The sequence below is a fragment of the Oryctolagus cuniculus genome, chromosome 20 (genome assembly GCF_964237555.1).
Source record: "Oryctolagus cuniculus chromosome 20, mOryCun1.1, whole genome shotgun sequence".
Lineage (NCBI taxonomy): Eukaryota > Metazoa > Chordata > Mammalia > Lagomorpha > Leporidae > Oryctolagus > Oryctolagus cuniculus.
The window spans coordinates 19,842,264-19,858,430 of record NC_091451.1 but is presented as its reverse complement, the minus strand read 5'-3'; the positions used below and the strand labels follow the sequence as shown (position 1 = coordinate 19,858,430).

General features: G+C 42.3%; 1 protein-coding gene across 1 annotated transcript in view; it reads right to left on the bottom strand.

The window, feature by feature from the left end:
• DNAL1 (dynein axonemal light chain 1) overlaps window positions 1–16,167 on the bottom strand; it is a 48,115-nt gene that overhangs the window by 28,271 nt on the left and 3,677 nt on the right. Inside the window, exons 2-3 of the mRNA XM_008272076.4 lie at window positions 9,147–9,185; window positions 5,974–6,083 (exon numbers count right to left, since the gene is read on the bottom strand). Of these exons, the coding sequence (XP_008270298.1) occupies window positions 5,974–6,083; window positions 9,147–9,185 (149 nt within the window). The remainder of the gene's footprint in view (window positions 1–5,973; window positions 6,084–9,146; window positions 9,186–16,167) is intronic.

The following is a 16,167-nucleotide window of genomic DNA, read 5'->3' as shown; positions in this document are numbered from 1 at the left end:
TGAGATATATTTAAAGTTTCATGTACCTATGAAATTTGTATTCATTAAATAAAAGCTTTCTAAAAAAAGTTTCAGTGATTTAACATCTTTATAATTTTTCAGAATTTTTATTTTTTTAAAAGACTTCACTGGGAGGCCAGTGCTGTGGCTTAGTAAGCTAAGCTTTCACCTGTGGTGCTGGCAGCCCATACAAGCACCGGTTCGTGTCCCAGCTGCTCTTCTTCCCATCCAGCTCTCTGCTTTGGCCTGGGAAAGCAGTGGAAGTGGATCCTGGCTTCGATCGGCTCAGCTCCAGTTGTTGTGGCCATTTGGGGAGTGAACCAGCAGATGGAAAACCTTTCTCTCTCTCCCTCTCTCTCTGTCTGTGACTCTACCTCTCAAATAAATTAGAAAAAAAAAATATTTTATTTATTTGAAAGGCAGGGGGAGAGAGAGAGAGAGAGAGAGAGAGAGAGAAAGAGAGAAAGAGAAACAGAGATGTCTTCCATCCACAGGTTCACTCCCCAAATGGCCACAATGGCCAGAGCTAGGCCAGGCCAAAGCCAGGAGCCAGGAGCCAGGAGCCAGGAGCCAGGAGCCAGGAGCCAGGAGCTTCTTCCGGGTTTCCCTCTTCTGCTGCTTTCTCAGGAACATTAGCTGAGAGCTGGATCAGAACTGGAGCAGCTAGGCCTTGAACTGGCACCCATATGGAATGCTGGCGTTACAGATGGTGGCTCTACCCACTACGCCATAGAGCCAGGCCCTGTGAGCAGACTTTCAATAACATAGCTGAAAATAAATTAAATTGCTTTTACCATTTATCAGTAAACAGTACATGGCCTTAACAAAATTGCTCATTACTGTACAATTTGCATATTATGTCACGACATGCCCTATAGACTTATTAGCCCCACTGCCCCTTGTAGAATATGTATTTTTTTTTAAATTTATTTGACAGAGTGATACAGCGAGAGAGACAGAGAGAAAGGTCTTCCCATTGGTTCACCCCCGAAATGGCCGCTATGGCTGGAGCTACACCAATCCGAAGCCAGGAGCCAGGTGCTTCTTCCTGGTCTCTGACACGGGTGCAGGCGCCCAAGCACTTGGGCCACCCTCCACTGCCTTCCAGGGCCACAGCAGAGAGCTGCACTGAAAGAGCAGCAACCGGGACTAGAACCCGGGGCCCATATGGGATGCTGGCGCCACAGGCGGAGGATTAACCAAGTGAGCCACGGTGCTGGTCCCTGTAGAATATATATTAATCATTAAACATGAGAGAAAACAATGGTTCTTACTGCAATGTCTAGGCACATAGAGTTGTTACATATCTTGGCAGCTTATCATAGCAGTGAAGTGCCAAAGACCTGCTTTTCAATTTTATACACCAGATATCGCCTGTAGCTTTAATATGTACCTTAGAAAAAATTTCTGTTTTCACTATAGAATCTCTACTTAGATGTAAACTATTGACAAAGTGGAAGTAGTGTATTTTAAAGCAATTATACTTCTGAATTTATTTTTCATGTTTTGCAATTGGTATGACTTAGATGAATTAATGGAGTATACTTATTTTAAATGTTTATATTCATTTATACTTTGCATTAAATTATTAAATTATATGTTAAATTATAAAAATATTTCAATGGTGGTAAACTATATACAAAATATGATAAAGACTAATTTTATTGAGTATTTAATGTATGCCCAGAATTCTTCTAAGTACCCTATATCAATTATTTTAATGATCACAATCTTGGGGTCAGTATTGTAGAATAGCAGGTTAAGCCACAGTCTGCCATGCCAGCACTCCATATGGCTACTGGTTGGTGTCCTGGCTGCTCCAATTCCCGTCCAGCTCACTACTCATATTCCTGGGCAAGCAGCAGAAGGAGGCTCAAGTCACTCATGTAGGAGACCCAGTTGAAGCTCCTGGCTCCTGGCTTCAGCCTGGCCCACCCCTGGCCATTGTGGGGAGTGAACCAGTGGGTGGAAGAGCTCTCTCTCTCTGTAACTCTGCCTTTCAATAAATGTTTTTCCAAAAATGATTACAACCTTGCAATAAGCAGTATTATCCACATTTTACAAATGAAACTGAAGCACAAAAAGTTAATTTTCCCAATATTACACAGTCACAAAGTGGAAGTTCAAAATTAAAACCAAGTGAGTTTGACTCTAGAACATTTATGATTCGACTTGGAGGAACACTGATTTTCTTTTTCTGCTTGAAACAGCAAAAGCAATTATTGTGCAGTGTAAAGTACTCATCAAATCTATGTTTTTTTTTTTTTTTTTTTTTTTGACAGGCAGAGTGGACAGTGAGAGAGAGGGACAGAGAGAAAGGTCTTCCTTTGCCGTTGGTTCACCCTCCAATGGCCGCCGCGGCCAGCGCGGGCGCAGCGCGCTGATCCGATGGCAGGAGCCAGGAGCCAGGTGCTTTTCCTGGTCTCCCATGGGGTGCAGGGCCCAAGCACCTGGGCCATCCTCCACTGCACTCCCTGGCCACAGCAGAGGGCTGGCCTGGAAGAGGGGCAACCGGGACAGAATCCGGCGCCCCGACCGGGACTAGAACCCGGTGTGCCGGCGCCGCTAGGCGGAGGATTAGCCTAGTGAGCCGCGGCGCCGGCCAAATCTATGTATTTTGAAGACCCCCATTCTGGAGAATCACCAGTGAAAAATGGAACGCCTTTAAATCTAGGAATATGGTTGGGAAATAGGCCTCAATTCTTGTTTAGGCAGCTTCCCTCAAGAGATTATCAGCAAAAATATGAACAGCGTGATTCTTTTTAAGTGTTTTCCAGGTTTCTCTGGTATGGGGCACGAAACCTTCTGAGATGTGTTTGCTTTCCAGATGGCTTTAAGATAAAAAGATATGTGAATACTTTGAAATCATGCTTGAAGCCAATAAAACATTCTGAGCTGGATTTTTATGTGATACACTGCGCTCTCATCATAAGCAACAAGTTGCATATAATAAATATGTTTGCTTCTCCCTTTAATTCCAAAGACAGAAGTCTAATGCCTGGGTTCACAAATGCGGGTTTGAATCAGACAACCTGCCTACTATAAATACAGATTTCCAGGTTTCATCAGAAGATACTCTGTTTCTAGAAAATCAGGGTGGGGTTTATTTTCTGCATAAATTACAGGTTGTCACAGAATCAGACTTAGACAAACACAGGGTAAAGAACTCAGAGAGAATATTAGTGATTCTATAGTACTCTACAGCCCCAACAAGAGACACTGGAGCCTGAAACATGGTTCCAAGGCATCATGGTACAATTGCCTCAATTAGCCACAGAATCATGCTAAAAGCTGTGTATTTATAAGACAAATTAAAAGGAAGTAACATACAACTGATATTTAAAGTCATGGAAAACAGAATGACAAAATGAGCATAATTTGAATCCAATTAGAATTTTTTTAAATGAGAAAGTTCTACACTAAAATGCTAATAATTTATTTTGTGTGTACTTTTTATATTTCCTAGGTGTTTCACAACGTATTTTTATAATTTGAAAGTTTTTTTTTTAGGGCTGGCGCCATGGTTCACTTGGTTAAACCTCTGCCTGCAGCGCCGGCATCCCATATGGGCACCGGGTTCTAGTCCTGGTTGCTCCTCTTCCACTCCAGCTTTCTGCTGTGGCCCGAGAAGGCAGTGGAGGATGGCCCAAGTGCTTGGGCCCTGCACCTGCATGGGAGACCAGGAAGAAGCATTTGGCTCCTAGCTTCAGATCAGTGGAGCACTGGCCATAGCGGCCATTTGGGGAGTGAACCAATGGGAGGAAGACCTTTCTCTCTGTCTCTCTCTCTGTCTATAACTCTGTCAAATAAATAAATTTTAAAAAAGAATGTTTTTTTTTTTTAAAAAAAAGATTTATTTATTTTATTATTTGAAAGGCAGAGTTATAGACAGAGAGGGAGAGAGACAAACAGAAAGATCTTCCATCCAATGGTTCACTCCCCAAATGGCTGCAACAGCCAGGGCTGGGCCAGGTCAAGGCCAGGAGTCAGGAGTTTCATCCAGGTCACTCATGGGGTGGCAGGGACCCAAGTACTTGAGCCACATTCCACTGCTTTCCTGTGCACATTAGCAGGAGCTGGATTGAAGTGGAGCGGCCAGGACTTGAATGGTTGCTTATACGGGATGCTGGCACCACAGGCAGCAGCTTAAGCTGCTGCACCACAACGCTGATCCCTGAAAGGTACTTTTTTTTTTTTTTTTAAGATTTATTTACTTATTTATTCATTTATTTGAGAGGCAGAGTTACAGACAGTGAGAGAGATCTTCCATCTGTTGGTTCACTCCCCAAATACTTTTAATGGCAGGAGCTAGGCCTATCCAAAGCCAGGAGCCAGGAGCTTCTTCCGGATCTTCCAGCTTCCCCTTCCGGTGAAGGGGCCGAGGCACTTGGGCCATCCTCCACTGCGTTCCCAGGCCATAGCAGGGAGCTATATCTGAGCAGAAAAGCTGGGACTGGAACCCGTGTCCATATGGGATGAAGGCACCACGTGCAGAGGATTAACCTACTATGCCACGGTGCCAGCCCCTAAAGGTACTTTTTCAAGGAGTATCTCTTAAGACATTTAGAAAGTACAAACAATACTGCTTTAGTGCATAATCTTACATGAGAAAGTAGATTTTATGACAGATATTATTTAGCTTCTGCTGAAAGACTAATACATTTCTTTTCTTTTTCTTTTTCTTTTTCTTTTTTTTTTTTTTTTTTTTGATAGGCGGAGTGGATAGTGAGAGAGAGAGACAGAGAGAAAGGTCTTCCTTTGCCATTGTTTTACCCTCCAATGGCCACTGCGGCCAGCGCACCGTGCTGATCCAATGGCAGGAGCCAGGTACTTATCCTGGTCTCCCATGGGGTGCAGGGCCCAAGCACTTGGGCCATCCTCCACTGCACTCCCTGGCCACAGCAGAGAGCTGGCCTGGAAGAGGGGCAACCGGGACAGAATCCGGTGCCCCGACCGGGACTAGAACCCGGTGTGCCAGCGCCGCAAGGCGGAGGATTAGCCTAGTGAGCCGCGGCGCCAGCTTAATAAATTTCTATTTTCAAATAGACTATAAAAATATTATGAAAAAATATATAAAAATATACTGAAAAAATTATACTATTCAGTATTACTCTAATAATGATCCTATAAACCAATAATCTTTCATGTTTAGCCTTTCCAAAGTGAGAATTATAGTAAGCAAACAAACAAAAAATGATGGCAGAAAATAACTTTTTCTTGTTTGTATATTTAAAAAAATGAAGGTGGGGTGAGTGTTTTAGACTCGTGGTTAAGACACTGGTTGGCCGGTGCGGCGGCTCAATAGGCTAATCCTCCACCTGCGGCGCCAGCACATAGGGTTCTAGTCCCAGTCGGGGCGCCAGTTCTGTCCCGGTTGCCCATCTTCCAGGCCAGCTCTCTGCTGTGGCCAGGGAGTGCAGTGGAGGATGGCCCAAGTCCTTGGGCCCTGCACCCCAGGGGAGACCAGGAGAAGCACCTGGCTCCTGCCATCGGATCAGCGCAGTGTGCTGGCCGCAGCGTGCCGGCCCGGCGGCCATTGGAGGGTGAACCAACAGCAAAGGAAGAATTTTCTCTCTGTCTCTCTCTCTCTCACTGTCCACTCTGCCTGTCAAAAAAAAAAAAAAAGACACTGGTTAAGACACGTGTGTCTCACAATAGAGTACCTGGGTTTAATACCCAGCTCCAACTTCCTGCTAAGGCAGACCCTGGGAGGCAGCAGTGATGGCTGAAATAAGTGGATTCCTGCCATCCACATGGGAGACCTGGATTATATTCCCAGGTGCAGCATTCCGCCTGGTCCAGCCCAACCGTTGCAGGCATTTGGGGAAGTGAACGGTGCATGGGAGCTCTGCCCGTTTGTCTATCTGGCTTTCTCTTTCCCTCTGCCACACAAATAAATATATAATTTTTTTTTTTTAAAAAAAGGAAGACAAACCTAGTAACAATACTAGAAAGATGAAAAAAAGAACTTACTCGCAATTAGAAAGGGTGGACAAAGAGGCGTCCATCTTCTCTATGGGGGGAATCTGGGCGTAAAGCTTGATCTCTTTGGCTTCAGATGGCCTCTGACCGGTTTTCTCCTCCTACAGGAAAAATAAATTTGGAAGAAAATAATCCCAAATTGGAAATGTGGAAACAAAATAAGCCAGAATTTCTCGAGGGCTTTTCATGTGTATTCCAAAACAATTATTAGAATTAATAACTGCTTAATAATTCTTTAAAAACTAGAAACAGAACTGTCATATGATCCAGCAATCCAGCAATCCCACCACTGGGTATATATCCAAAAGACATTAAATCATTGTATCAGAGAGATATCTGATCCACCATGTTTACTGTAGCACTGCTTACAACAGTCAAGATATGGAATCAACCAAGGTCTCTATTGTCAGATAAATGAATAAAGAAAATGTGGTATATACACACAATGGAATATTTTTCAGCACAAAAACAGAATGAAATCTTGTCATTTGCAGCAAAATGGATAGAACTAGAGGACAACATGTTGAGTGAAATAAGACAGATACAGAAAGACAAATACTGCAACATACTGAGTGAAGTAAGACAGACACAGAAAAAGAAATACTACATGTTCTCCCTCATATGTGGGCACTAAAAAACAAAACCTCAATATGAACAGAATGTTGATTTCTAGAAACTGGAGGGGGTAGGAGGGATAAGAGTTTGGATAAAAAATAATAGGGGAGGGGCCGGTGCTGTGGCGTAGTGGGTAAAGCCGCCGCCTACAGTGCCAGCATCCCATACGGGTGCCGGTTCAAGACCCGGCTGTTCCACTTCAGGTCCAGCTCTCTGCTGTGGCCTGGGAAAGCAGTAGAAGATGGCCCAAGGCCTTGGGCCCCTGCACCTATGTGGGAGACCCGGAAGAAGCTCCTGGTTCCTGGCTTCAGATCAGCGCAGCTCTGGCCGTTGCAGCCAACTAGGAAGTGAACCAGCAGATAGAAGACTCTCTCTCTCTCTGCCTCTCCTTCTCTCTGTGTAACTCTGACTTTCAAATAAATAAATAAATCTTTAAAAAATAATAATAGGGGAACCTTGGTATGGTTCATTAATTAATCTCATATAAATATGAGATGTTAATAAGGGAAGCCACATGTTGGGTATATGGGAACACTTTGTACTACTTCATAATTTTTTGTTTTATCCATTTAGAACTATTTTAAAGTAAAAAATTTAAAAAATTATTTTCTATTCACCTATTGGAAACATTTACTTACTGACTCTAATAACCAGGATTCTACAGGACTAAGTCAGATAACTGCTAGGTCTTTACCAAATGAAAATAGTGAGAAAAATTTTTTCTTGGTAATATTTAAAGCCCTTTAAAAATCTGTCATTTAATAAACAAAAACAAAATACAAAAACAAAAATATTTTCCTGGGAAGAATTCCTTGTTCCTAAATATCATTTTCTTAAATACCAGTTTCACATCTGTAAGATCAACTATTTTCATTGTCATCTCATCTTCCCACTTCAGCCTGAGCTTTAATCCTAAAATACCAAGACATTTAGGAGACATTCTCTTTACAATACAGACAAGGTCAAAGCTCCCTGTTCTACTCTAACTCACTAGTAAACCCTACCAGTACAAAGCACATAATTTAAAATTTTATTACTAGAATATGCTACCTAATAATATTTCCCAAGTACCTCATTGCTTAGAGTTCTTTGTCTCTAACAAAACAGGGGGCTCTGGTATCATTCTCTTTGCTTTTCTATGTTTTCTGTAATCTACTGAAGTATAAAATGCAAAAAAAGGCTCATTTCAAAAAAATCAAATCATCACACATCAATAATAGAAAATATACAATTAAATAAAATAAAGAGATCTAATATATATCCACTTGGTATTTATTTTTCTGTTACACTGGTGTTTGTGGTTTAGGGGAGAGGAAACTGTCACTTTGTAGATCCTCAATAAATGTTGAGTTAAGCAATGAAAGAATGATTATCTTCAAAGAACCTTGAAAAGTCAGAGATCTATGGCCATAAGATAGTCTAGAAATAGGGTCTAAAACAAAACAAAACAAAAAAAACCCAAAGCCCTCTTTGTTACTTTAAGTAATTAAAATAAAGTTCTAAGACCCAATTCAAGGAAAATAAAATCTGAGTTTACTCCACACTTTTTTTCTCTAACAAAACAAGTTTTTAATTAAATATTTAGCCAAACAAATTTTACGGATGTGAATAAAATATTTATAAGCACTAAAAATAATTCAAATATTTCATTATTTTATCTACTTTTGCCTATTTATAAGCAAAAGGTATACTATTCAGTTAAAAAAAAGCCCTCATTACATAGATACATAAACTCATTACCGGCACAGAAATCAAGAAGCCGTCTCTGTTCATTATAAATAGAAATGCTGAATTAAAACTGTATAAACTTCAGAGGATGTTATGAGATTCAAAATATTTAGTTAATGTATGTTTTTTACAACACACTTTTCCATTCTAATATTATTTTATGTTTTAGTATTTTTGGTTGACATTTTTGTAGTTGTTTATGCATGATTTTTCTTTAGCCGTATTTGCAGGATGCGCCTGTGTCTAACTTCTGAGACTAAAATCATCACCTGTTGAAAGACTAGACAGTCTTTCACTTGAAAATAACATGTAGATTAATGATAAAGTTGAAAAGATAATATACTGAAACACAGTAATAGATGTACTGTACTGATTACAGTAATAGATGAATCAGTCTTTCTATATTTAAATTTTCCAGGGGTCAGATTTTTTATAATTGAAATTCCTGCTGAGATATTTGAAGATCCACCTGCAATTATAAAATATAGTACAGCTCCTTTGTACAGTATGCTCAGTAATATTTGTAAAATTATAATATCATTTCTCGTATATTGCTATTGAATCAAGAACAATCTACTGATTTTATTCAGATTTTACCACATTTACTTGTACTCCTTTGAATGTATGAAAGTGTTTATTTGTATGTGATTAAGTTCCAAACAATTTTATCACCTGTGTGGGCTCATGTTTCCACCATGACAGACAAGATGGATGAACAATTTCAGTGCCACAAAGATTCTTTATGTTGAATGGTCAGATTTAATTAACTATACAAAAATTTTCCTTGTATGGTTTCTAAAAGAAAAACTCAAAAGACTCACCCATCTGGCAAGGGCTTCTTTGATTGTTGTTGCTTTTGCCTTAAAGAAAAAGAAGAAAAATCAAAGTTGTCTTTATTGGTGTGATTTACTGACTCAATTTTCATGCAATAATTATTAGCCTTGGCTTTTACTATTAAAAGGATTAATTTCTTTCCTTGAGATTTTAGAAGCAAAGATGGTGTTTTAAATTTCCTGAAATCAGAATAATTTATTTAAATCTCTCTCAGAGAAAATAAGGAAATCATGTAAGACCCATATACTTCACTCCCACTTGGTTTGCAAAAATTATATAACTTTCTTTTTAAAAGATTTATTTATTTGAGAAGTAGAGCTACAGTCACACAGAGAGAAAGGTTTTCTATCTATTGGTTTACTACCCAAATGGCTCAATGGCCAGAGCTGGGCTGACCTGAAGCCAGGAGCTTCTTCCAGGACTCCCATGTGGGTTCAGGAGCTCAAGCACTTGGGACATCTTCCACTGCTTTCCCAGGCCACAAGCAGAGAGCTGGATCCAAAGAGGAGCAGCCGGGACATGAACCGGAGTCCATATAGGATGCCAGCACCGCAGGTGGAGGCTTAACCTACTCCACCATAGCACTGGCTTCAAATTATATACCTTTCAATACCTGATATTAAAATATATTTTATTTCATTGATTCTAAGGTCTACATCTTTTTTACATCAAAATTTTTGAAAACTTAAGTTCAGATTTAGCTTACAATCAATGTACAACTGCTGTGGCTAGGTGGCAGTGATGAGATTTTAGAAAAATATTAGCCATTTTATTTCATATCTACATATTCTTTTCCAAGTTTACAAAGGATGACATAGAATACAAATGTATATGCCTAAGTATATTTAAAAGAATTCTATCAGTAGGTACAAAATAAAAGGTTCAAGTGGTTAAAAAGTATTTGCTATAGTTTATTTATTTATTTATTTGAAAAGAGTTACACAGAGGAGAGGCAGAGAGAGAGAGGTCTTCCATCTGATGGTTCACTCTCCAATTGGCTGCAACGGCTGGAATTATGCCGATCCGAAGCCAGGAGCCAGGAGCCTCCTCCGGGTCTCCCAAGTGGGCACAGGGGCCTGAGGACTTGAGCCATCTCCCACTGCTTTCCCAGGCCACAGCAGAGAGCTGGACCGGAAGTGGAGCAGCCAGGACTAGAACCAGCGCCCATATGGGATGCCAGTGTTTTAGGCCAGGGCGTTAACCCGCTGCAATACTGAGCCGGCCCCTTGCTATAGTTTAATTCAAACTTATTTTTCTTTTTTAAAACAGAATATGTCATATCTTATAATTCAATTTAATATGACATTTAAAATTGTAAAGATGCCCAAAGGAAGACAACTTTTATTTATTTATTTTTTTTGACAGGCAGAGTGGACAGTGAGAGAGAGACAGAGAGAAAGGTCTTCCTTTTTGCTGTTGGTTCACCCTCCAATGGCCACCGCAGCCGGCGCGCTGCAGCCGGCGCACCGCACTGATCCAATGGCAGGAGCCAGGTCCTTCTCCTGGTCTCCCATGGGGTGCAGGGCCCAAGCACCTGGGCCATCCTCCACTGCACTCCCTGGCCACAGCAGAGAGCTGGCCTGGAAGAGGGGCAAACAGGACAGAATCTGGCGCCCCAACCGGGACTAGAACCCGGTGTGCCGGCGCCGCTAGGCGGAGGATTAGCCTAGTGAGCCGCGGCGCCGGCCGGAAGACAACTTCTTAACAAATTATTGCTAGAGCTCATTTAAAAAAAGAGAGAGAGAGAGAGAGAGAGAGAATGAGCCGGCATTGCGGTACAGTGGGTTAAGTTGTCACTTGGGACACCAGCACCCCACATCAGAGTGCAGCATAAGTACCACCCATTTCCATGCTTGCTTTTGGAAATCTTATAAGTGTCAGAGCATCAAGTGCATGATGGGAGTGGAAATATCAGCCATAATAATTTTTTTTAATTATTTTTTTGACAGGCAGAGTGGACAGTGAGAGAGAGAGACAGAGAGAAAGGTCTTCCTTTGCCGTTGGTTCACCCTCCAGTGGCCACCATGACCGGCGCACCGCGCTGATCCGAAGGCAGGAGCCAGGTACTTATCCTGGTCTCCCATGGGGTGCAGGGCCCAAGCACCTGGGCCATCCTCCACTGCACTCCCTGGCCACAGCAGAGAGCTGGCCTGGAAGAGGGGCAACCGGGACAGAATCTGGCGCCCCGACCGGGACTAGAACCCGGTGTGCTGGCGCCGCAAGGCGGAGGATTAGCCTAGTGAGCCGCAGCGCCGGCCCAGCCACAACAATTTTATTACAATGAACTAGAGGTCATCACAGAGTACAGCATTGTGGCCTAGCTGGTTAAGGTGCTGCTTGCAATGCTGGCATCCCATATCTGAGTGACAGTTGAGTCCTGGCTCCTCCACCTCCAATCCAGCTCCCTGCTAATGGATCTGGAAAGGCAATGGAAGATGGTCCAAGTACTTGGCCACTGCACCCACATGGGAGACCAGGATGGAGCTCCTGGCTCCTGGCTTCAGCCTGGTCCACATCTGGCTGTTGCAGCGATCTGGGGAGCGAACCAGCAGATGGAAGATTTTTATCTCTCTGTCTCTCCTTCTCTATCTGAAGCTTTCAAATAAATAAACAAAGCCAGCGCCATGGCTCACTAGGCTAATCCTCCGCCTTGCCGCGCTGGCACACCAGGTTCTAGTTCCTGTCGGGGTGCCAGATTCTGTCCCGGTTGCCCCTCTTCCAGGCCAGCTCTCTGCTGTGGCCAGGGAGTGCAGTGGAGGATGGCCCAGGTGCTTGGGCCCTGCACCCCATGGGAGACCAGGATAAGTACCTGGCTCCTGCCTTCGGATCAGTGCGGTGCACCGGCCGTAGTGCGCCGGCCGCGGCGGCCATTGGAGGGTGAACCAACGGCAAAGGAAGACCTTTCTCTCTGTCTCTCTCTCTCACTGTCCACTCTGCTTGTCAAAAAAAAAAAAAAAAAAAAAAAAAAAAAAAATCAAATAAATAAACAAATCTTTTTTTTAAAGATTTATTTATTGGGGTCAGCACTGTGGCGCAGCGGGCTAATGCCCTGGCCTAAAGCGCCGGCTTCCCATATGGGCACCAGTTCCAGTCCTAGCTGCTTCTCTTCCAATCCAGCTCTTTGCTGTGGCCTGGGAAAGCAGTAGAAGATGGCCCAAGGCCTCGAGACCCTGCACCCACGTGGGAGACCCAGAAGAAGCTCCTGGCTCCTGACTTCAGATCAGCACAGCTCCAGCCATTGCGGCCAACTGGAGAGTGAACCACTGGATGGAAGACCTCTCTCTCTCTGCCTCTCCTCTGTATAACTCTGCCTTTCAAATAATCTTTTTAAAAGATTTATTTATTTATTTGAGAGGCAGAGTTACAGACAGAGAAGTCTTCCATCTGCTGGTTCACTCCCCAAATGGCCGCCAATGGCCAGAGCTGGGTCGATATGAAGCCAGGAGCCAGGAGCTCCTTCTAGGTTTCCCACATGGGTGCAGGGGCCCACGTAATAGGGCCATCTTCCACTGTTCTCCCAGGCTATTAGCAGGAAGCAGATCGGAAGTGGATCAGCTGGGATTCGAACCAGTGTCCATATGGGATGCTGGTGCCATAGGTGGAAGCTTAACCTACTACACCACAGTACCAGACCCAAAATAAACAAATCTTAAAAAAAAAAAAAAAAAAAAAAAAAAAAAAAAAAAAAAAGAGGAACCACAAACAATAACAAAGTTTTACAAATATATACAATTAGGTCTACAAAGTACAGACATATTATACTAATAAATTACTCTTGTGTTAAAAATAAAATAATAAAATAAACTAATAAATGATTAAAAAGAAGAAAACTTATAATTTCAAGTATGTTCATCAGTAAACAACAGATACAGCGAGCACCTGGTGGAGTGGCTGGATGCCGGCATTCATATCAGAGAGCATGAGTGTAAGTTTCATCCCTACTTCTAATTCCAGCTTCCTGCTAATGTGCACCCTGGCAGGCAACAGGTGATGGCTCAAGTAGTTAGGGCCCTGCCACCCATATGGAAAACCTGGACTGAGTTCTAAGCTCCTGGCTTTGGTCTGGCGGAGCTCCAGCTATTGTGAGCATTTGGGGAGTGAATCAATGGATGGAAGAGCTCTCTGTCTGTCTGTCTCTGTGCCTATCAGATAAATAAAAATAATAAAAAAAAAAACTGGGGAAAATTTTTAAGAAAACTAAAAGTTGATTCTTAAATCTCTGGGAAGCCTGATTAAGCAAAAGAAGAGAAAGATATAAATTCAAAGAATGAATAAGAGGAAATAACTAGATACCACAGAGACTTTAAAAATACAATACTAAAGCAAAATATGATAATGCTTTCAAATCTAGACAAGAGATGCATTTCTAGAAAAAGGCATAAAAGTGTCACAACTGTTACAAGCGGGCTAGCACTTGGTTTAGTAGTTAGGATGCCATTGGAGTGCCTGGGTTCAATTATTTTTTTTTAAAGACTGATTTGAAATGTAGAGAGAGAGACAGAGAGACAGAGACAGAGAGAGAAACAGAGAGATATCTTCCATTTACTGACTCACTCCCCAAATGTCTCCCCAAATGTCTCCCCAAATGTCTGAGTCAGGCCAAAGTCAGGAGCCAGGAGCTCCACTGGGGTTTCCCACATAGGTGGCAGGGGCCCAAGTACTTGGGCCATCATTCACTACTTTCTCAGATGCATTAGCAGGGAGCTGGATCAGAAGTAGAGCAGCCTACTCAAATCTGGCACTTTGATACTGGATTCTGGTATCCCAACTGGTAGCTAAGCACCTTCTGAGCCATAACACACCCCGACTTGGGTTCAATTCTTGGCTCTCAGGATTCTAGTTTCCTGTTAATGCAGACCCTGAGAGGTGGCAATGATAACTTAAGTGCCTGGGTTCCTGTAACCCATGTGGGAGGCCTGAATTGAGTTCCAGGCTCCTGGCTTCAGTTCCTGGTCTAGGGCCATGTAGGGAGTTGGACCAATGGCTAGGAGCTCTGTTTCTGTCTCTCAAATAAATGAATAAAAACTTTAAACTGTCATCCAAAGAATCAGAGGATGGGAATACATCAATGTTGTAAAAAGGAGACTTATTCTCATTCTCTCTTAAAAATCCAAGCCTAGATTTTTTTTTAAAGATTTTATTTATTTATTTATTTGAGAAGTAAAGTTACAGACACAGAGACAGAGAGAAAGGTCTTTCATCCACTAGTTCACTCCTTAGATGGCCACAATGGTCAGAGCTGAGCTGATCCAAAGCCAGGAGATCCGAGCTTCCTCCTCATCTCCTGAGCTTCTTCTGGGTCTCCCACGTGGGTGCAGGGGCCCAATCACTTGGGCTATCTTCCACTGCTTTTGGAGGCTATAGCAGAGAGCTGGATTGGAAGAGGAGCAGCCTGGACTTGAACCAGCACCCATATGCGATCCAGGTGCCACAGGCAGAGGCTTAGCCCACTATGCCAGAGTGCCGGCCCGCCTAGATTGTTTTATAAGTGAGTTCTACTAAGCTTTCAAGGAACAAATATTCCCTGTTACACAAATTGTTTCAGAAACCAGAAAAACAGGGAAAGCTGCCAACTTATTTTATGAGGTTAGTATAACCTTGATGCCATAACAGATAAGTAACCCTATTTACTTTTCAACATAGCTGGAAACAAGATTAAATTTTTAAAGCCAATGATGTATAATGACCATGATCAAGAATAATTTATCCCAAGAGTGCAAGGAGCTCAACAGAAAAATCTATACATGTAAATCATTAATGGATTAAAGGGGAGAAAATCATATTTACTTCACTAAGTGTGGAAAAGCATTTGACAAAGTTCTAAATATGATATTAAATTTCATTCATTCATTCATTCATTCAAGAGGCAGAGAGAGCCCCTGCTTGCTGTTTCACTCCTCAAATGCACACAACGGTCAGGATTGGACTTGGCTGAAGCCAGGAGCTGGGAAGTCAATCCAGGTCTCCTACGCAAGTGGCAGGAGCCCAACTACTTGAGCCATTATTGCTGCCTCCCGGGGTCAGTGCCAACAAAGCTTCCACGAAGCTGGAGTCATGAACTGGAGCTGAGCATCAAACCCAGGGACCTGGCTCTTAACTGGCACCCTAACCACTTGGCTAAATGCTTTCTCCTACAGCTGATATTCTATGCTCAGCTAAGAGTTAAAGAGAAATTCCTTACTTGATAAAAGCTATATACCAAAAGTCTGTAACAAACACCATACATACTTAATGGAGAGATTAATTTATTTCAGCAAATATTCATTGACCGTCTACCACATACCAAGCATTCTTCTAAGTATTTAGGAAACATCAGTGAAGAAAACAAAGATCCCTGACTTCATGGAACTTTTTTTTTTCAAAGATTTATTTATTTATTTGAAAGGCAGAGTTACAGAGAGGCAGAGAGAGAGATAGAGAGAGAGAAAGTCTTCTATCATCTGGTTTACTTCCAAATGACTGCAACGGATGGAGCTATGCCGATCCGAAGCCAGGAGCCAGGAGCTTATTCCAGGTCTCCCACATGGGTGCAGGGACCCAAGGACTTGGGCCATCTTCTACTGCTTTCCCAAGCCCTAGCAGGAGCTGGATAGGAAGAGGAGCAGCCGGGAATAGAACTGGCACCCATAAGGGATGCCAGCACTACAGACAGCAGCTTTACCCACTACACCACAGCACCAGCCCTGATTTCATAGAGCTTACATCTATTTACTGGGTGGAGTATATCGTGAAAATATATGTGTGTATATATTTATATAATATACATATATAATATATATATAATGAGTAAATTTTATTGGCTATTAGAAGGTAGCAGTTGCTAAGGAAAAGGAAAACACTGAGACCAGTAGGGGTATCAGGATGTGTGTAGAGGATGTTCATCTCAAAGGAGCTGGGAAGGAAGCATGAAAAGTATTTCCTTAAGGTCCCAAACACATCAAAGGTGCCACTATCACTAACATGGTACAAGAACTCTTATCAGTGTTATAATAAAAAGAAATACAAAAT